The sequence below is a fragment of the Corvus hawaiiensis genome, chromosome 9 (genome assembly GCF_020740725.1).
Source record: "Corvus hawaiiensis isolate bCorHaw1 chromosome 9, bCorHaw1.pri.cur, whole genome shotgun sequence".
Lineage (NCBI taxonomy): Eukaryota > Metazoa > Chordata > Aves > Passeriformes > Corvidae > Corvus > Corvus hawaiiensis.
The window spans coordinates 8,111,531-8,133,722 of record NC_063221.1 but is presented as its reverse complement, the minus strand read 5'-3'; the positions used below and the strand labels follow the sequence as shown (position 1 = coordinate 8,133,722).

The window sequence follows — 22,192 nt, the reverse complement described above, 5'->3', positions numbered from 1 at the left end:
GTGATCTGGGGCAGTTTCCATGAAGTTCTGGGGCTGAATTTGAGCCACCACTCACCCTGTGTCCCCAGGGCAGGGAACATCACTCTGCTGGCCAGGAATAAAACCTGGGTTGTGGTGCTTGGCACCCCGAGTAGGGAAAGCTGGAGGTGGCCACCCACAGGACACCTTCTGAGCAGGAGGAAAGAGGAGGTGCTGCTGTTTTACCTGCACAGCAATGGGACTCATCCATTGCACTCTAACACTCCAACAGGCCTGGCTGTAGAGTTATCTCCCAGAGATTTGGGCATTTTGGGACTGACTTCTGGAGAGACACCTGATGCTGGGGTACACCCTGGGCTTTTGCCTTTCAGCACTTTCCAGCATTTGTTTGCTGCAGTGGCAAAGCCTTCTCTCCCATTCATCCCTATCTGCTCTTTACAAAGGCTTCTTGTTTTCCCAAGTGTTGCCTTTTTTTTTTTTTTTTTTTTTTTTACGTGTGATTTAATTCACACAAACTCCTTCCTTTTCTGACTATTGATCTTGGCTCCTTACTGGTTAAAATAAAGTAAATCTTTCATAAGCAGATTCTGACAACACAACTTTTGTTCCTTCCAGACACAATTTCCTGTTTAATTTCCTGCCTGTTTCTTACTTGGTAAAGGAAAAGCTGTAAATTGCAAAATTGGTTCAGAGACCTTCCTCTGACTTCAGATGAAGCGTTAACCATTTGCAGGAGAGAATCCAGCAAACCAGCATAAAACTTGTTAAAAAATCCTCAGCTTCTTTTACTTCTTCTGCAATTGACACCAAAAGGAAAGGTGTGCAAAAAATAAAGGTTGGAAAAATTTACCTTGGAAAATCAAACAGGAGCAGCTCTGCCTCCAGCTGAGCTGGTAATTGCTCTTTCATCACTCAGCAAACTGTCTGTGACACATGGGCTGTGCCTCTGCGGTCCCAAATGTGGGCATCCCCCTGCATGGATGCTGATTCCTACTTCCACACTCCTTTAAATCCCGAGAGATGCCGAGATGACCTCGGTCACAGTGACCGGCTGATCCAACGACAGATTCCTGCAGGCGGGGTCACCGGAGCGCTCTGTGCACGGAGCCTCGTTAGGGTTAATTAACCTCGTTAGGGTTAATTAACATGGGCTGGCGCCGGGCAGCTCTTGGCAGGCAGGGACACAGTGACACCCGACTGGGGCTGCGTGGCCTGGTACAGGAGAGCCACTGCTCAGATCTCCAGCCAGCAGCCCTGACCCTGCCTGAAAGAGCCTCTGAAATCTGGCACAGGTGGCACAGTGCCACGGCTCCCAAAAGCTCCAGGACCACCTGTGACAGCCCCTTGGGCAGCTCTTGGGGGGCACAGCTGGGTCCAGGTCTCCTCCACCTGGCTCTGAGCCCCCTCTTTAGTGGCTCAAAACCTGGAAGTCAAAACTTCATGTAAGATGAAGAAAATGAATTGAAGTGGGAATGTCACTTTTTAAAACATTTGTATTTCGATTTCTCATTTCACGTGGCTTCATTGAAATTTTAACTTTGCCTAGAAATAGGAGATAAAATGATTGCTCCAGTGGAGATGCCCAGGCAGGGTACAGCAGGAAGCTGCAGCATCTCCTGGCCCTGTTTCAGAACCACAGAGCCTCTGCATGACGGCAAACACACTTTCCTACAGCCAGTGATTGGGAATGGATGGAAAATGGCTTCCTGGAGAAGGGACCCACCTTATCCTAGCCTGGCTGGCAGGTGTTCCAGGCACAACCTTCAGCAGCACTTGGCTCAGTGCTGTGACAGCAGTGCAGAGCCCACTGTGTGCTGGAGAAGACAAACATGGTCAGCCACTGGAGAGCTTCTCTTGCCATCTGATGGGGCTGATGGAATGGGGAAAGTCCAAAGGCTGATGACAGCTGAGACACAGAGAATCAAAATTAATCCTTGATCACATGATGGAAATGTGGTGTGGAACCAGGGGCTTGCAAGGGGGTGAACCACGGTGGGTGCTTCCCAACAGCTGCTGTCTGAGCTCCCCTGGGAAAAGAAAAACCAAATTTTACTGCAGAAACCGAGAAACAGCAAAATTCATTATGAAGGTGTAAAGTTTTTTTTAGCCTTTATTTCTAGGAGAACAGTGTGGGTTAAAGCTTCCCCTTTTCACCCTCTCACCCTGGGTTGAGAGGAGGGGCTGGGAAAGCACCTGGTGCAGCCCGGGGCTGGTTTCCTCTATGGCCATGTGCAAATCAAGGCCACAGTGGGGGATGTCACAGGCGCCTGGTCCAGCAGGTCAGTGCATCCGTGGCTTTCTCAACACAAACCCAAACCTGAGACCCACCCCCACACATCCCTGGGGCTGGAGGGCGGTCAGAGCCCTGGGCAGCAGTGCCAAGAACACGGGAGGCTGGCACAGCCCACACAGGAGCATCAGCACGTCGGCTAGATACAAGTGGTGGGGATGAGGGACCCAAAGGGCTGACCAGGCACACACAGGGAATGCCACAGGCTCAGCTGCTTCCCTTCCCCTTCCCGTTCTTGCCGACTACTAAAATAAACTAAATTCCCACCTGGCTGCATCCCCTCCTTGCCAGATATTTAAAAATAGGGAGAGGGGTAGGGGGTGGCTGGTAGCAGGAATGTCACTCCTCAGGGACTCACATGCTCACAGGGGAATAGGCACGTCCCGCAGCGCCCAGCCAGGCACCCCCTCCCTGCGCTTTGGGGCAAGACGAGCTCGTGTTGCAGGGAGCACTGTCACACAAGCACTGCATGTGTAAAACACTCCTCAGCCCCGACATCGCACTGCTCTTACGGAGCATGTGGGCTCCTGCTTGGAGGCTCCAGGTGGATGCTCATGGGAAGAGGGCAGGGAGGGCTCCTGGCGTGGATATCTCCTGGGAAATCGCCGTGTTTCTGGGCTGAAGCGATGCTGTATTTGAACAACGGCTTCTTCTTTACTAGGCAAAAAGGAAGGTGAGCACACAGGAGGAGGATCCTCTCGCAGCATACCAGGGTAAAACACTGAGTGGCAACCTCCAAATTTTTCCCCAACTACACATCTTGTAAAAGCCAACAGTGTTTGCATACGTGGTTTCATCCAGTATTCCCCTCCCCATCTGTAGACCAAAAATATCTCCTGGGCAGACTGTAGAAACCTTTTTAGGAAACTCTGGGTCCCTTCACGCTTCTCACTGTGTCCCAGAGGTGCAAGGGGAGGGAAGTGGCTGCTGTAGGAGGCTCAGGATGGGGGAAGAGCTGGCACTGGGAAGTTGGCGTGTGGCTCCAGCCACCACCACCCTGGGGGGACGTTGCTTTTACCCTCTGGGCAGTTGGGTTTTTCAGTGTTTTGCCACCTGCAGCTCTTGATGCCTTTTCACCAACCGTGGAAGAGTTTGGGTCAGCACTTCACATCCCATCGCTATGCTTCAAATTTAGGGCTAAACAAAGAGGAACAGAGTGAGAAATCACTTGGCAAAGCTTTGTTTTGGAGCCCCAGCCCTGCTCTGCCAGGTCTTGGAGACACCCATGTGGACTATAAGACCCTTCTTGTTCCCAAATCTCAGTTTTCACCTTCCAGCTTCCATGACAACCCATGCTCAGGTCCCATGGGCAGGTTTTATTATTTTATCCCCAAGGTCTGCTTTCTTCCCTGCATCTCTGTGTCAGGGATGTGCCACATATGGCTGAAGGTTGAGCTGAGCTTACCTGAGCAGCTGAAGTTTGTACTCACCCCATCCTGGAGCACCTTGCAACTGGCAAAGTGCATTGCTGATGTCATTTTTGGCTGTAGTTTCCTAGGGATTTTCTTTTTTTAAAGCAGATTAAAAACCAAAAATATCTTTACTAGGTGACAGCTTGACCCTCATGAAGTTCCCCTAGAAAACAGGTCCTGCTGACCCACTGCCCTGGAGCTGGCCAGGCCCTGGGCTGGGCTGGCTTGACCCTCTTTCCAGAGCCCAGTTGGGTGGTGAGGAGGGTGTTTTGCCAAAGGGCTGCAGCGATCCATGCTGACCATCAGGGAATGCCAGGAGCGAGGGAGCTCAGTTTCACAGCCACCCATGTGCTGTGTGTTCCAGAGGTCACATCCCTGCAAGCATGTGCCTTTCCACATCACACCTCCCCTGACTCACATCCTCAACCAGTTCCACAGCAGCCTTCCCATCTTTCTCCCCCTGCAACAGGCTCAGCATATCCCAAACCTCGCCCTGGCAGACGCCAGTCTGGTGTGGGCTTTTCAGACCCAATCCCAATTTCCTGGACTGCTCTGCCCGGCTCTGAGCAGGGTTTCTCCAGCAGCCTTGGTACCTCCTCAGCTCAGCTCAGGAAATCTGACCTGCACACAGGGAAGGGAGATGCCTGGAGAGCTGGAGCAGCACCGGACTCCTCCATGTCCAGGTACTGCGGGGCTCCCAGGGCAACCAGCCCTCTGTCTGCCCCAGGATTCCCCCACAGGGCTCAGCCCAGCTGCAAGGCACAGGGCTGGTGTCATCCCAGTCCATGCTGGGTACTGAATCCAAACAATCCTTAAATAGGTGGTTGCAGGAGAGCAGACACAGCCCGTGTCATGGGGCCTTTTAAGGTAGGAGACGGTCTCTGGACATGGAAAAACACAGCAGCTGGAGTTGCGCCAACCTCCCCCCCCCCCCCCCCCCCGAAAAACATTCCTGCGGAGGGAGGGTTTGGCTCCAGGGTCAAAGGGAAAGGCTGGGGGATGGCTTGGCAGAGAAACGAGGCCCAAGAGTCCATAGCTGTGCTGTGTCATTACTATGGGGTGACACAGAGGGATGCAGGGGAAGAGCCCTGGCTGAGGTGCAGGATCCATCCTTCATCCATGCAGCCTCAGGCCAGCTCAGACCCTTAGCAGAGTGTGCTGTTTAGTTATTTTGAAGCTTATCTCTGGAGCACAAGTGATGGTCCCATCCCGAGGGGAATCACACACCTGGAGGCAGCCCCAAGCCAGTGGCGGGGGTGCAGTGCCTGTGATACTTTGATATTCAAATATCTCCAGTGGAGGTTTAGATCAATCCCAGCTATTCCAGTCCCAGCCTATCACCTTTTCTAGCTTTCCTTCCAAACAAATGTTTGTATTCAAACATTCAGAGCTGGAAGACACTAAACAAATCTGCAGTGTGGTCCCTTTGCAAAGGGCAGGGCAGAGCCAAGCCTCAGCATACCCAGAGTTTGTAGTGCTATGGCATCCAGCTCCTCATTCCTGCATTTCAGCAGAGGGGCTCAAAGCACTCACCATCCTACAGCCTCTCCAGAGGCCAGTGGCACTTGGGGACACCAAATTGTGAGGTGAGGGAGGTCTTGTGGTACAGAACCCAGAGTGGGAATTTAGATGCTCACAAAGGACTTTTGCATTCTTGACCTTAGCTCTTGCTTATCCCTGCCAGGAGCGCTCCCAGGAGGGTGAGGGATGACTCCACAGCGCTCCTGTGAGCAGCAGGGCCGGCCAGTGACAGTGACGTGGCAGGTCCCGTGGTGGGTCCCACGGGGACAGTTGTGCAGGCAGGAGAGTCACTGCCCAGCAGCAAAGTCTGGGCCACCTGGGCAGCGCTGAGCTGCCCTTTGCACTGTGGGCGGGGCGATCATACGTGGCAGAGCACATGCTGTCCCCTCCCAGGGACACAGTGCCAGCACAGCAGTGGCAGCTGCTTCTCCCCAGACCCTGCTGGGGTCTCCCAAGCACCAGGTGGGTGCCAGGCCCTGTGGGTCTTGGCACTGGGCTGGCACTGCCAAGGGTGCAGAGCTAGTGCCAGAGTGATCCCCTTGTCCAGGTGGGCACCCCGTGGGGGGCTCCAGCTGCTGTGCTGGCATCTCCTAGAGGGGTTTTGCTTTGCTGCCACCACAGCTTGCATCACCCAGCATGGCTCAGGAGTGCTGTGGGTCACTGACTAACCCCAGTCTCCCCCTTCTCCCTGCCTCCAAAGGGCACTTTGCTGGCTCACAGCAGAGGAGATTTCAAGGGGCACAAGAAGTACCCCTCACCTCTATTCTCTCCACTCCACAGGGGTTTCTATGTGGACCTGATCACGTGGAAGCAGCCTCATGCCCCAGCTCAGCCTGCTCTTCTTGGTCCCCAAAGCATTACAGATGTGCACAAGAGCCCAGGGCCAGGTCAAACCAAACCTGCTGTCACCACTCACAGCGAGAGCACAGCCCATGCCCATGGCAGGTGGCAGTCCTCTTCTGTGGTGGTCATGGCACTTCTCAGAGCAACAGGAGCAGCATACTGCCCTCCCAGCTTTCCTCTTGCATGCCCCAGCTTTACTCCATGACTTTGGGAGAATGACATTTCATTCAAAATCTCAAGTTCCCAGGCCCTGGCCACCAAAGCAATGCCAGCAATCACAGGAGCTGGCAGCACTCCCTGTCCCTGTGGGCACTGGCTTGTGCACATGGAAGCACATGCATGGCTCTGTGCAAAGTATGGGGCTGGGGGCTTTTAGGGAGGGCGGCTAAAACTGAGTCCAGCTCCATCCTGGCTTGGAGCCTGCTGGCATCGCCCCTTGGCATGGGGTACCTGCTCAGGGTGAGCAGCTGCTCCTGCCCTGCTGAGCAAGTGCAGTGATATGGGGCTGGGAGGTGGCACTTTTTAGATGTCACTGTGGTGTGGCTCAGCCTGAGGGCCCCCCACAAAGGCACACCAGCAGTGTGGGCGTTACCTGCTGCTCTGCACGTATCTGAATGAGGTGGGATCTGTTCGGAGAGTGTCCAGTGGCAGGCACTGGGGTGAAAACAACCAACAGTTCTTTTGCCTGCTGCCGCTGTGACAGGAGGGCCATGAATGCCCCTTCCCGCAGCACAAACAGGGCACTGTTTGGGGCTGCTTTGCCCTGGGCCAAGGCCTCTCGGGTGAGGCCAAAGTAAGCAGCTCCTCAACAGCAAGAACCTCTCCAGGGCTGGGAAGGCTCTCACCTAAGCACAAGCAGACTTAGGGAAAATACCTCTGGCCTCTGTGAAACCTCCCCATGTCCTTTAATATGCCCTTGTCCCCTTGCTGCACACGCTGAGCCCTTTGCTGTGGAGATGGGCACCACAGGAGGTGCATGTCCCTGCAGAGCTGCACCTCTCCAGCCCTGCTTTCCTCCTGCTCCACTCTCGAGCAGGGCAGGACTGAGCTGTGAGCAGGCAGGAGCTGCAGGGGAAGCGCACCCTGTACTCATAGCATCACACCCACATTCCTGGCCTGGTTGCTGGAGCCTGGTTTGGCCAGAAAAGCAAGTCCCTCGCTGGACCGGGACAGGGAGTGGGGGCTTGCAGCATGGGACGGGGTCATGCTCCCAGCAGCAAGGCTGGGCACGCACCGGGCTATCCAACCAAGCACAAAGAGGACCTGGCTAAATCCCATCGACCGGCTGTGCCCTTCTCGGCGGCTGCATTTGGGCTGCAGGGGGACAGCCCTTCGCCACGGTGCCGGAACCATGGCAGAAGCATCCCTCCTTCCCGCCGGGCCGGCCGGTTTGTGGGGCCAGGCAGAAGCGAGTCAGCCCCCAGCACGCACTGGCAGCAGCCTGTGTGTAGGTCAAGGACTTGTGGCTCTCGGGATGAGCAGATCCCAGCATGGAGCCGGGGTGTCCCCCGAACCGACCCCCAGAAGCTGCTGAAGCTCACACGGAGCTGGGAGCGCAGCCCGGGGCGGGGGTGTCCCCTCTCAGGCGTGGCGGTGCCCGGCACTGGGACCCGGCCCCCGCCCGGGGCTCCCGGCGCGTGTCCCGCGGCTCCGGCCGGGAGGTGGCGGCCGCGAGCGCCCCGGCGTCCCTTGCGCCACCTCCGGCACCGGCGGAGGTGCGGCCGCGCCGGGGCCGCGGAGCCCCCTCGCCCGCCCCGGGGCGATGGAGCCGGTCCCCGGGCGGCGGTGGCAGAAGGTGCTGTACGAGCGACAGCCTTTCCCCGATAACTACGTGGACCACCGGTTCCTGGAGGAGCTGCGGAAGAACGTGCACGCCCGGCAGTACCGGTACCAGGCCGTCGTCTTCCAGTCGGGAGCGGTGGTGCAGCAGCTGTGCAGCGTCTGCGTCTTCGTGCTCACCTGGTGGTACATGGACGCCGGGATGCTGAGCCCGCAGGGGCTTTTCGGGGCGGCCCTGGTGTCCTCCCTGCTCGGCTACGTCCTGTTTGATGCCGTGGACGGCGGGGCCGGGCGCTGGGCGAGCGGGCGGACGCGCTGGGCTGACCTCAAGAGTACGCTGGTGTTCGCCGCCTTCACCTACGGCTTCTCGCCGGTGCTGAAGACGCTGACCGAGTCCATCAGCACGGACACCATCTACGCCATGTCGGCCCTCATGCTTCTGGGTCACCTCATCTTCTTCGACTACGGCGCCAACGCTGCCATTGTGTCCAGCACACTGTCCCTCAACATGGCCATCTTCGCCTCGGTGTGCCTGGCCTCTCGCCTGCCTCGCTCCCTGCATGCCTTCGTCATGGTCACCTTCGCCATGCAGATCTTCGCCCTGTGGCCCATGCTGCAGAAGAAGCTGAAGGCCCGGACGCCCCGGTGCTACGTGGGGGTGACGGTGCTCTTTGCGCTGGCAGCGCTGGCGGGGCTGGCCACGGTCTCCAGCGTGGGCGCCGTGCTCTTCGCCTCCCTGCTGCTCGCCATCTCCTGCCTCTGCCCCTACTGCCTCATCCGCCTCCAGCTGCTCAAGGACAACATCCACGGGCCGTGGGACGAGGCTGAAATCAAGGAGGATCTCTCAAGGTTCCTCATGTAGGCCTGGGCCAGGGGGACCCTCTGCTGTGAGCAGTGCAAAGGTCCTGGCTGGGGGACAGCCCTGTGAGGGAGGACACCTGACCCAATAAAGTCTCTCACACAGCAACAAGGACCACTTCTGTGTTCCCCTCAGTACCCGTTTCCAGACATGACGTGCGTGGGTTTGGTGAAGGAAGGAGCTGAGTGAGCCCTGCAGTGCAGGAGTGCAGGCAGGCGGGGAGGTGTCTGCTCTGGCCTTGCATTTGCAGCTCAGGGTACAGGTGCTGAGCCACTTGGAAATGCACATCTGGCTCAGCTATGCCCTACGGCAATGCCCACGGAGTCCTCAGCCCCAGGATCCTCAGTGTGTGCTGGGGACTGCCAGCACTTCCCGGGGAGGGGCAGCACGTGGGTACTGATGGACCTGCAGGGCCGAACATGAGGGCACCTGGGCCGGGGGCAGAGACCTGCTCACGTACACCCCTGCAGTTTATGGTGCCAGAATAGCCTCACACCCCTGCCAGACAACACATTACCTTAAATCCTTTAGGACGTGACATGAGAGGGCATCACGCCTTCCTCTCGTCTCTAACTCCTTTCCAGAGGCAGCTCTGGCCTTGCTGCAGGGCCAGACCCCGAGCCAGAGGTATGGAGTTCAGCACAGTCCCCCATGGGTGCACACCCACCTGCTGGGGAGATGCCAGGCTGCGGGGCCAGCGGCAGGGCCCGTGGAGGTGCCCTCCGACACGATCTGTCCGGTGTCGGTCTGTCCGGCACCGCTCACACCACAACAGAGGGCGCTCCCGGCAAACAAGTCCCGCTGGAGGCCTGGCCAGGACAGCCAGCCCTGGTGCCTGGACGGCCTGCCCGGCGCTTTCCCTTTCCCTGTTCCCATCCCTCGGCAACCCCAGCCCTGCTCCGGCCAGCCCGGGGAGGAACGCCCTCCAGAGCCGGCACCACAAGAGGGAAGGGATGCCCACACCTGCCCCAGCCCCATCTCACAGGGCTGCACTTGGCATCACTCGGGTGTTAATGAAACTTTTCTCTTCTGGAAAAGCTGCAGGAGTGCATCTTTCTGCTCGATTTTCCCCACCCCGTGAAAGCAGGCGCTTTTCACGTGCTCCTTGGGCTTTCTCGGAAATGAGCAACCCCCGGCGGAGTCCCCAACACCTCCAGTGCTTTGTAACTGCTCTTGCCAAGTGTTAAATGTTGCTGCTGTCGTCCTGGTAACGACTACTCATTTTGCCTTTAATTAAAACTTGTAGGAGTTTGGAGCCCGTGCTCAGGTCTCGCAGGGAGCACAGAGTAGCCAGATGCTCAGAGTCAAGATGACATTTTTTAGCTCTGCAGAAAGGAGATTGTTTTTTCACAGGGAGGTTTCCCAGAAAGCTGCTCAGTGACCAGAATGTCCCATCTGACACTGAGCTAATGCCAGTGTAACGCTGTCATCCCAAGCAGATTCACAGAGCCCACTGGTACAGGGGCAAGGGTGGAATGTAAATCAAAAATAAATCAAATCTCATCTGCTTGGCCCCTATCTATCACAGCAGAGGCTACAAGAAAGCAGAGTTTCTGTTGCACTCACTCCTCCACAGAGAAATATTTCCCCCAAAAATATTTTTCCCAAATTCACACTGTCAAACCCAGCTCTGGGTTAGGAAAACTGCAAGCATTGACCACTCAAACATTTCAGGTGGTGGAGATGGGCACAGGCTGCCACCATCCCCTCAGCTGGAGCAGGGACCTGTGCAGATCCAGGGACTTTGACTGATGGCAGCAGGCTCCATCCACCCAGCTCCAGGTGGATGCAGACTGTGTTCCATCCTGCTGCAGGCAGCCTCAGCCCTGCCTACAGCCCCAGACCTCTCTGCTCTGCCCAGCTCCTTCCCTTCATTTCCTTAGAATCCCAGTCAGAATTCTAGGAGTAGATTACAACAGCCTCAGTCCTTGCCCAGAGAGCCTCTGGGGAAAAGCTTAGCCCTCCTCTCACTTGCCCACAAAGATACCCTGCCCATCCTAACCTGGGACAAGAAAACAGAAGTTGTCTCGGTTTTGAAAGACAGGTGTCTGCTAAGGAAGGCAGAGGCCCCCCTTGAAGTGGCAGATATAACCCCTTTTCCCTCCAAGTTATTATATTTTGAAACCAAGGGCCTTTAGGCAAAGGTGTGGGAAATAGGAATAACAGTTCTTTACTCTATATATATATATGTGTATATAACCAGTCAAACAAAACAACAACAACTCTGGCAGTAACAGCAATCACAAACCCAGTGCCAGCCTTCTCGGCTGTCGGGCCCTTTCCCCTCGGGTGCAGTTCCGCTCGCAGCCGGCAGGGGCGCTGGCGGCTCCCGGTGAGCAGGGCAGGTGCGATGGTTCCCCCGCGGCTGCAGGGGGCGCTCCGGAGCGAGCTCGGGAAACCCCCGGCTCTGGTGCCCTGGGATCCCGGGAAGGGATGGAACAAAGGCTTCACAAACCGCTGGGCAGCCGATCCCGGACTTTCAGGAACAGCAGGCTGGAATGGCAGGGACGAACGCAAATCCCGGGTGGCAGACGAGATGTATCCAGATGGGAAAAAAACCACGGAGGCCCAGGCAGGCAGGGCAAGCAGGGCTACAGTGTAGCGAAAGCTCGAAGCAGCGGTGGAGCAGGACAGCCACAGCTCGGTCTCCAGCAGGGCAGGGAAAAGCGGCTTTTGGGGTCCCGGCGTTGCTTCCAGCAGGAAGAAAGAACGGCCAAAAAGAAAGCAGCAGCAGCTCCTTTCTCTGCAGCTTCTCTCTCCGGACGCTCAGAGCGAACTGTCCCCACACCCAGGTGTAGACAAAAGAGTAGCCAGGCCCGCCCCACTCCCCTTTTTGTCTTTCTTAAGTACAGCTATTTGTCCCCTAGCAACATGCATATGGGAGAAAATTCCTTTAACAGGAAAACCTAAGACTAAACTAAAACCCCAACATTATCCACCCCGAATTTTTTCCCATACTAACATGTTACATGAAACGTAACTTTTTTTTTTTTTTTTTTTTTAACCATATAAATCTATGCATTACCCAAATTATATACAAATATACATGCTGATACTGATACAAGTACAGAGCCATGGGTAGTTCACCCTAAAACAAGGTCCTCTTGAGGTAAGCATCGGGTCTCTCCATTTTTTTGCATCACCCACCAGGTGCAACCTGGTCCCTGAGCAAAAACAACCCCACGGATGGGTTTGTCTTTGCTCAAGGCAGACTTTACCCAAACAGTTTTTCCAAGCATACCTCTCATGTGCACCACTGGAACCTTATCCCCGTCTGTTGTTTGTAGGGGTTCAGATTGGGCAGGGCCTGCTCGGCTGGTGGAACCTCGAGTGTTAACTAACCAGGTGGCTCTTGCTAAATGCATCTCCCAGTTTTTGAAAGTCCCCCCACCCAGTGCCTTCAAGGTGGTTTTAAGCAGTCCATTACACCGCTCAACCTTCCCAGCTGCTGGTGCATGGTAAGGGATGTGGTACACCCACTCAATGCCATGTTCTCTAGCCCAGGTGTTTATAAGGCTGTTCTTGAAATGAGTCCCATTGTCAGACTCGATTCTCTCAGGGGTGCCATGCCTCCAAAGGACTTGCTTTTCCAGGCCCAGGATGGTGTTCCGGGCAGTAGCATGAGGCACAGGATAGGTCTCCAGCCACCCAGTGGTGGCTTCTACCATTGTGAGCACATAGCGCTTGCCCTGGCGGGTTTGAGGCAGTGTGATGTAATCAACCTGCCAGGCCTCCCCATACTTGTATTTGGACCATCGCCCGCCGTACCACAGAGGCTTCACCCGCTTGGCCTGCTTGATCGCAGCGCATGTCTCACAGTCATGGATAACCTGGGAGATACTGTCCATGGTTAGATCCACCCCTCGGTCTCGTGCCCACTTATAGGTGGCATCTCTGCCCTGATGGCCTGAGGCATCATGGGCCCATCGAGCTAGGAACAGTTCTCCTTTATGTTGCCAATCCAAGTCTATCTGGGACACCTCTATTTTCGCAGCCTGATCTACCTGTTTGTTGTTACGATGTTCTTCATTAGCCCGGCTCCTGGGGATGTGAGCATCTACATGACGGACCTTCACGGATAGCTTCTCTACCCGAGTGGCAATGTCTTTCCACTCTTCAGCAGCCCAGATTGGTTTTCCTCTGCGCTGCCAGTTTGCCTTATTCCACCTTTCCAGCCAACCCCACAGAGCATTGGCTACCATCCATGAATCAGTGTAGAGGTAGAGCTTTGGCCACTTCTCTCTTTCAGCTATGTCCAGAGCTAATTGGACAGCTTTGAGCTCAGCAAATTGGCTCGATCCACCTTCTCCTTCAGTGGCCTGTGCAACTTGTCGTGTGGGGCTCCATACAGCGGCTTTCCATTTCCGGCTAGCGCCTACAATTCGGCAGGAACCATCAGTGAAGAGGGCGTATTGTCTTTCACTCTCTGGTAGCTCGTTATATGGTGGGGCTTCTTCGGCACGTGTCACCTGCTCCTCTTCTTCTTCAGAAGATAACCCAAAAGTCTCACCTTCCGGCCAGTTTGTAATTATTTCCAAGATCCCAGGGCGACTTGGGTTTCCAATTCGGGCGCGCTGCGTGATGAGGGCAATCCATTTGCTCCAAGTAGCGTCGGTGGCGTGATGCGTGGAGGGAACCTTTCCTTTGAACATCCACCCCAGCACCGGTAGTCGGGGTGCCAGGAGGAGTTGTGCCTCTGTGCCGATTACTTCTGAGGCAGCCTGGACTCCTTCATAAGCTGCCAGGATTTCCTTCTCTGTGGGAGTGTAGTTGGCTTCAGATCCTCTGTAGCTTCGGCTCCAGAATCCCAGTGGTCGGCCCCGAGTCTCACCAGGCACCTTCTGCCAGAGGCTCCAGGACAGACCATTGTTCCCGGCTGCAGAGTAGAGCACGTTCTTCACCTCTGGTCCTGTCCTGACTGGGCCAAGGGCTACGGCGTGAGCAATTTCCTGTTTGATCTGGGCGAAGGCTTGCTGCTGTTCAGGGCCCCAGTGGAAATCATTCTTCTTGCGGGTAACCAGGTAGAGAGGACTCACGATCTGGCTGTACTCGGGAATGTGCATCCTCCAGAAACCTATAGCACCTAGGAAAGCTTGTGTTTCCTTCTTGTTGGTCGGCGGAGACATTGCTGTGATCTTATTGATGACCTCAGTGGGAATCTGACGTCGTCCATCTTGCCACTTTACTCCCAGGAACTGGATCTCTCGGGCAGGTCCCTTGACCTTGCTCTTCTTGATGGCAAAACCAGCTTGCAGGAGAATTTGAATTATTCTCTCTCCTTTCTCAAACACTTCGGTTGCGGTGTTCCCCCACACAATGATGTCGTCAATGTACTGCAGATGTTCTGGAGCCTCACTCTTTTCTAGTGCAGTCTGGATCAGTCCATGACAGATGGTGGGACTGTGCTTCCACCCCTGGGGCAGTCGGTTCCAGGTGTACTGCACGCCCCTCCAGGTGAAGGCAAACTGAGGCCTGCACTCTGCTGCCAGAGGAATGGAGAAGAATGCATTGGCAATGTCAATAGTGGCGTACCACTTTGCTGCTTTGGACTCCAGCTCGTACTGGAGCTCCAACATGTCTGGCACGGCAGCGCTCAACGGTGGAGTCACTTCATTCAGGGCACGATAGTCCACAGTCAATCTCCATTCCCCGTCAGACTTGCGCACAGGCCAGATGGGGCTGTTGAAGGGTGAGTGGGTCTTGCTGACCACCCCTTGACTCTCCAGCTCGCGGATCATCTTGTGGATGGGGATCACAGCATCTCGATTTGTCCGATACTGCCGGCGGTGCACTGTCGAGGTGGCAATTGGCACTCGTTGCTCTTCCACTTTCAGGAGCCCAACTGCAGAAGGATTCTCAGATAGTCCAGGCAGGGTGTTCAATTGCCTAATGCCCTCTGCCTCCACAGCAGCAATCCCAAATGCCCACCTGAGTCCTTTTGGGTCTTTGTAGTAGCCATTCCGGAGGAAGTCTATGCCCAGAATACACGGGGCCTCTGGGCCGGTCACAATCGGATGCTTTTGCCACTCCTTCCCAGTCAGGCTCACCTCAGCTTCCAAAAGGGTCAACTGCTGTGATCCCCCGGTCACCCCAGCGATGGATACAGGTTCTGCCCCCACATGTCCCGATGGCATTAAAGTACATTGTGCCCCAGTATCAACCAATGCATCATATTTTTGTGGCTCTGATGTGCCAGGCCATCGGATCCACACCGTCCAGAAAACTCGGTTCTCCCGTGCCTCTTCCTGGCTAGAGGCAGGGCCCCTCTAGCCCTGGTTATCATTCTTTCCCTGGGCGTACATGCTCGAGGTACCTTCAAGGGGATCCGACATATCATCCTCCCTTCTGTAATACCTGGCAGCTCGGTCACGGGAGGCTGAGGCTACCTTCACCTTAGCAGAACCCCCTCGGTTAGTGCCTCCCTCCTTGAGTTCATGCACCCGCGCTGCCAGGGCAGAGGTGGGTTTCCCATCCCACCTTCTCATGTCTTCCCCATGCTCACACAGGAAAAACCACAGCTCAGCTCGTGGGGTGTACCCTCTCTCTCTCGCAGGGGGACGACGGGCTCTGACTTGGGGGCCTGTGACTCGCACTGGTGCCACACTGACCCTCCTCATCTCCTCCCTCATCTCCTCCATCTTCTCCTTCATCTCCTCTTTGAGGTCCTGGACCACAGCAGAGACATGAGCTTTCAGCGGGCCATTGATCATGCTGTCATAATGCCTGAGCCTGTTGGCAACAGAGCCCACTGTTTCTCGGGTATTGTCAGCATCAATCGTTGCAATGAAGGTGGTGTATTGCGATGGCCCTAGCCTTGCCAGGTTCCACATCATCTGTCCTGTGCACCTGACCTTATCGGGGTCATTATCATGCTGTCCATCCTTCCCAAAGAGTACCTCTAATATTGCCACCTCTCTTAGCTGTTGGATCCCTTGCTCGAGTGTCTTCCACTGCATTCTATGATGATACTCCTGCATTCTTTCTTTGTGAATGAACCTTTCTCTCACACTCATTAAGAGCCGCTCCCAGAGAGAGAGAGGCCCTGGCTCCCTCACAAATATCTGGTCCACACCTGGGTCCTGGGTCAACGATCCCAGATACCTTGCCTCACCACTATCCAGTTGCACACTTGTGCCCATAAGGTCCCAAACCCGAAGCAGCCAGGTGGTATAAGGCTCACGCCCCCTTCGCACAATGTCGTTTCGCATAGCACGGAGACTGTCGTGCGACAGGGACTCAGTGATGACTTCTGGCTCTGGCTCTCCTGCTGGTTGTGAGGGCCCTGGTTGCCCATCATCATTAACTGGTCGTACTGATTTGGTCTTATACTTCCTCCTTTGCACAGGGGCGACTGCTGCTGGCTGTGGTTGTCCTTGTGGTTCAGCTGAAGCCTGGACGGTTGTAACATCCGTGGGTTCCACTGCTGCACCATCGGACTCACCCTCTTTGGGGCAGGGAGAGGGTTTTTCACTAGCTGAGGAGGTGTATTCCCTTAGCAACTGGCATATCTCCTGGCGCACCTGGCCCATCTCCTGGCACATCTCCTTGCGCACCTGACCCATCTCCTGGCATATCTCCTGGCGCACCTGACCCATCTCCTGGCATATCCCCTGGCGCACCTGACCCATCTCTTGGCATATCCCCTGGCGCACCTGACCCATCTCTTGGCACATCTCCTGCATCCCTTTTGCCAGTACCCCCACCCAGTTTGGGTAGTCCATTTCTGAGGTGGACTGTTGGGCAGTATCAGTCTGTGGGGCGGGATCTCTAGTGTCTGGGGCTGTGGCAGGCTCTGGCTCTGGGGTAGGATCTCTAGTGTCTGGGGCCGTGTCAGGCTCTGGGGCAGGATCAGGCTCTGGGGTAGGAACTCTACTCTCTGGGGCCATGTCAGGTTCTGGGGCAGGATCTCTAGTCTCTGGGGCTGGTGTCCGGGTAGATATCCAAGCCAATCTCAACTTATCCTTGAATGCTAAATAGAGTAGGCCTATCAGCAGCAGATGGTTAGTATTCAGAGGGAATTTAAACCCTTCGAAAATTGATGGGGTGGGCCCAAAGAACTGGTTGAGGGGTTGGGAGAAAACTTCCCCTGGTGTCATTTCCTCACAGAAGGTACCATTGTTAACATAACCCCAAAAACATGTGCTCAGTGTGTGATAGCTGTTTATCCATGTGCCCACATTCCAGAGGAAGTTAAAAACCCATGAATTCCTCACCTTCTCGACCCATAACGCAAACTGGATAACAGCAATGGTAGCCTTAGTCAGAGGACCCATATTCAAGTAAGGAGCTGCAAAGGGGAAGAATATAGCCACGGCTACATGCCACCCAAACCAGGGTAAACTAGACCACATGGTGCTGCCTAACAAGGTTCCAATATCCAGCACACAAAATAAAGTTATCGAGGAACTGTTATTCCTTTTTCACCTCTATTTCTTAATGCCCTCAGGCCCCACGTTGGGCGCCAAGATCTGTCTCGGTTTTGAAAGACAGGTGTCTGCTAAGGAAGGCAGAGGCCCCCCTTGAAGTGGCAGATATAACCCCTTTTCCCTCCAAGTTATTATATTTTGAAACCAAGGGCCTTTAGGCAAAGGTGTGGGAAATAGGAATAACAGTTCTTTACTCTATATATATATATGTGTATATAACCAGTCAAACAAAACAACAACAACTCTGGCAGTAACAGCAATCACAAACCCAGTCCCAGCCTTCTCGGCTGTCGGGCCCTTTCCCCTCGGGTGCAGTTCCGCTCGCAGCCGGCAGGGGCGCTGGCGGCTCCCGGTGAGCAGGGCAGGTGCGATGGTTCCCCCGCGGCTGCAGGGGGCGCTCCGGAGCGAGCTCGGGAAACCCCCGGCTCTGGTGCCCTGGGATCCCGGGAAGGATGGAACAAAGGCTTCACAAACCGCTGGGCAGCCGATCCCGGACTTTCAGGAACAGCAGGCTGGAATGGCAGGGACGAACGCAAATCCCGGGTGGCAGACGAGATGTATCCAGATGGGAAAAAAACCACGGAGGCCCAGGCAGGCAGGGCAAGCAGGGCTACAGTGTAGCGAAAGCTCGAAGCAGCGGTGGAGCAGGACAGCCACAGCTCGGTCTCCAGCAGGGCAGGGAAAAGCGGCTTTTGGGGTCCCGGCGTTGCTTCCAGCAGGAAGAAAGAACGGCCAAAAAGAAAGCAGCAGCAGCTCCTTTCTCTGCAGCTTCTCTCTCCGGACGCTCAGAGCGAACTGTCCCCACACCCAGGTGTAGACAAAAGAGTAGCCAGGCCCGCCCCACTCCCCTTTTTGTCTTTCTTAAGTACAGCTATTTGTCCCCTAGCAACATGCATATGGGAGAAAATTCCTTTAACAGGAAAACCTAAGACTAAACTAAAACCCCAACAGAAGTCCAGAGCCTGGATGCACAAAGGGACCTTGGAAGAAGAAAGAATGCCAAAAGGAGCCAGGGAGAGGAGAGGAGGAGACACAAACGGCAGGCAGGGTTTCCCTAGGACTTCCCTGACCTTCTCCTGAGGACATGTGCTCTGCAGTGTTGTTGCTATTTAAGCTGCTGTATAAATGGCCATTATTAGTATGTCTGCATGCCTGAGGTCAGCATATCCTCTACAGAACAGGATTTTGCCATAACTCAACACCTATCCAGTAAAGCTGGATGCCCTTTGGACATTTGCTACCTGAAGAAACCCGCACGGAGACCCAAGAAATGGGTCCTTGGCTGATGATGCAACACTTCATCGACCAACCCCAAGGAGTTAAATGTTCTTTTGCATAGCATATTTCTTTCCCTTAAGGTCCAGTCCACTGAGATCAGTCCTTCAATGGGACATTTTCTTTTGATTTGAAGCTGGCCAAATGTGAGTAGTTGCAGAGTGGCTGGGGATAAGCCTTGCTCCTGGGGGAGCTGCTGACACGTGCCGGCTGGAATCTCCATCTCCTGCCTCTGCTGCAGGGAAAGGCCAGTGTCAGCCACCCACACCATGCTGTTGGGGCCATGGCCCTTCCCATGTGGGAGACTGGATCTGGGAAGCCTGCAAAGAACAAAGCTTGAGTCTTTGATCAGGAAACCAAAATAGGATTTTGTTCCTAACCCGTCCACTGAAGAGCAGTCTTGGACACAATGTTACTGGTGCAGCACTGTGGTCCTTCTCTACCTGGCCACAGAGTGAACACCAGGGCAGGCTGGAAACAGCACAGATGAGGTTAAACAGCTTCTTCCAAAAGTCACCCCGTGAACTGATGCTAAAGAACGTGCCAGGGCTTCCCAGCAAACCAGCTCCTATGCCTTTCTACTAAGAGATTTTAGAAATGGCTACCGTAAACCCATGAAATTTGGAGTCCTATTTTCAACAATATTTTTTACCAAATATTTCATAAGAAGGAAAAGGTTCGTGTGGAGGATTTACCACCATAAAATGCCCCAAGAAACCAGTTTGTGCCTCCCAGCCTAATGCATGGAGGCCAGTAGGCAGCTGGGAGCTCAGCAACAGCTCCTGGGTGCTGTGGGCCAAGCCACTGAGCTAAAATATCATCCACCTTTTATCTTTGTTGGTGCCAAGCTGTACCACAGAGGGATTGCGGGGAGAGCTTCCCACAGCGCAGAACAGATTTTTGAACAACCTGGAAAAGCAGCAGCAGCTTGTAAAATTCAGCCTGTCCCCCTTCCCTTGTACCTGAGGCATAGACAGAGCCTCCTCAAGTGCTCACCAGGTACAAACACGTAGCAGCTTCTGTAGTCATCCTGAAAGCACACAATTGCTGAACTCTGCTGAGGTGTTTCTGCCTCAGCACCTGATGGCGATGGGTTCCACAGGTAAAAGGTACAGCCAAGCCTCAGCTACTCCATTCTTGGGACAGTTGTTTTCCTGGAATTGTAGGTCTCCATTTCTCCCTATCTCAGGGTGCTGGGAAGCACCTTGCCCAGTTCCAGCAATTCCTAATTTAGCACACACAGTTCAAAGGTATAGCAGGCTTTAGGTTGTTTCCCCACTTTTTGCTACACAGTTGCTGTTTTCTCTCTTCTACTCTACCAAAAGACAAAGTCTAAGTGAGAAGAAAGAAAAATCTCTCTTACAGCTCTCTGGGTTTGTATCCTCTTGTATTTTGAGCAAACTTGGTGTCTGATATTTACCAGCTCATGCAGGTGGTTCAGCAGCTCCCTGGATATTTGAGAGGTCAGCAGGAACTGAATCAGCTGCAACAAGAGGAATTGCCCAAATTCAGCAAAGATGCATCAGACCGGGCTTGAAAACAAGCACAGGCTGGGTGTCGTCAGGCCCCTTCTCCTCACACAAAGTGATCTCCTCTCCTCCCCTGCCCCCATCCCGAGCGTGAGCACGGCTGCAGCTCCCTCTTACCATCACCTCCCTACTACCCAGAAACATCTTGTTTGGGCCCCTGAAACACCAGGCTTGAGTCCAGCGCCAAGTGGTACCTCCTGACTTACCTGCGTGGTTTGTGAGATACCCCCTTTGCCTTCCTGTGAGGAAAAATAGTCAGTTAAACCCATCAGTTTCCCCCTTTTTTAGACTGACTCTTCATAGCCTTCACTGGCACACAAAACAAGCACATCATCTAAATTCCAGATTTTATCTTTCCCATAGGGACGGACACATTTGGAATCCCAGAGGTAGCTACTTACAGCTGTTTGAGCTCAGATGCTCCAATGAGGTTGGCTCGCAAGGAATTTAGAGGTTTAGCTTGAAGAAAATGGTCAGAGCAGCTGCAATTTACTTATAATTGTGCAGATTAATCAGTCTAGAGAGAGTTTCAAGAGACTGCTGCAATCTTCTCCTTCGAATTTCCGCTCAGCCAGGTGCTGCTGCTGGTGCACTGGACATGTTTTGGAACTCTGCTGGCTGTTCTTCCTGCTAATGCTAAGTCAAAGCTGTTTACATCGAGCAATCCTGGTGGTTAATGAATTCAGAAGCAGTGCTGGAATCCCAGCAGAATTACACCACAACCTTGGAGGGTGGGAGCCTCCACAGAGCCCAGGTAATTTCTTCCACAGGGTAAGAATATCTTCATTTGTGGAGTGAGTAGACCCTTCAACAGAAACACAGGACACACTCTTTTTGTAGTCAGAATTTTATTTTCTTTACATCCAGGCTTATCATTGAAATCTGAAAATAAAATCTTTCATTTACAAATAGGCTAGTGCAAATTAAAGGTAATTTTGGATTTAAAAAAAAAAAGACACTGCATGTAACACAAAAGAAATGTGCGTGTTAGGATGATCTTCCTGGAACAGCTGGTGGAGGTCGCCTAGGAAAAAACCAAAAAATAACCCAAAAATCACAGGGAGAGGGGGAGATTTAAAACAAAAGGCCAAGATACAATAAAATGACTCATACACAAAATTATCTTAATAAAATGGGTTAAGAGAAAAAGGCACAGAACATGCATATTAAGGAAAAGAGCAAGAGCAAGATTAGAATCAGCTGGCTCTCAGCAGAGCCTGGCTTTCATCCTCACCGCCTCCCTTCTGACTTGCCAGTGCCAGAGAACCAGAACAATCCCATCCCAGGTGTCCAGGTCACTGGTCACAGGCTTTCTAATTTTCTTGCAGCAAATTATACTCTCTGGAAGAGCTTTTCCCCAGGCAGCCTTAAAATTCTCACCACTATCTGCTTCAAACACTGTTCTTGGAGTGGATCTTTTGTGAGATTCTGATGAAATGAGGAATGATCAAACAAGAGGACCTGTGGGGTGGATTGGGGTGTCTGAAGGGGACATTTCTGGGAAGGGTTAAAAACATAGCTGGAGAGCCCCGTGGCAGTGAGGGCCCAGTGCAGAGGAGCAGCTGCTCGTCCTGGTACCCAGCACAGAGCACTCAGCTCTACCTGACCAACATGCCTGGAACCAGGCTCATCTGGGGTACGTGACATGCTCTAGCCAGAGGGGACACGTGGGACACTGCTGTTCCCTGAGGGGGAGTGCACACACTGCCTCAGCCACGGCCATTAATGACTATTAACGAAATCTCCAAATGTTACAGAATACAACGGGCATGTTCCTGCTGTGCTCATCCCACCTTTTGCTTCCTCCTTTCCCAAAACCTAAGGACCCACTTAGCAACTGTGGTGTTCCCACAGGAAGCTGTTGTGCTCCTTGTGCCATACAGACCATCTCCAAGCACGGATTGCAGCTACTTGGCTCATCCTGATCTGAAGGAGGAACTGAGTAATCAAGACATCTGCGCATTCGTACACAACCACTTTGGGGGAAATCCCTTTCAGGCACATTTTAACTCCAGCTCCTGCTCTGGAGGACTCAGTCCCTGAAACTCCCCAAAACATGCTTTCCTCAGCAATGAAGAGAATCCCAGGTACTGCTTGTAAAACGTTCATCCATTTCCCAGGAAAACATCTCCAAGGCCCTTGTAAGGGAACAGGCTGAATGCTTCCCAACAGGTTACATCTCCCCTATAATGACATCTCCAGTGATCTCAATGCAACAGCACCTCCAATAAATCCTCCCTGCAGTCCCCACCGAGGCAATGTGGAATGCTGAGATGATG

General features: G+C 53.9%; 2 protein-coding genes across 2 annotated transcripts in view; one reads left to right on the top strand and one right to left on the bottom strand.

Annotated features, from left to right (window-relative positions):
• The first annotated feature begins 7,723 nt into the window (after positions 1 to 7,723).
• PIGC (phosphatidylinositol glycan anchor biosynthesis class C) lies at positions 7,724 to 8,797 on the top strand. The gene has a single exon (XM_048313155.1). The coding sequence runs from the start codon at positions 7,808 to 7,810 to the stop codon at positions 8,684 to 8,686; it is 879 nt and encodes a 292-aa protein (XP_048169112.1). The 5' UTR covers positions 7,724 to 7,807; the 3' UTR covers positions 8,687 to 8,797.
• Positions 8,798 to 20,743: 11,946 nt separating this feature from the next.
• The window catches only part of DNM3 (dynamin 3), a 175,289-nt gene continuing 173,840 nt past the window's right edge, over positions 20,744 to 22,192 (bottom strand). Inside the window, exon 22 of the mRNA XM_048312228.1 lies at positions 20,744 to 20,937. Within this exon, the coding sequence (XP_048168185.1) occupies positions 20,901 to 20,937 (37 nt within the window). The 3' untranslated portion in view covers positions 20,744 to 20,900. The remainder of the gene's footprint in view (positions 20,938 to 22,192) is intronic.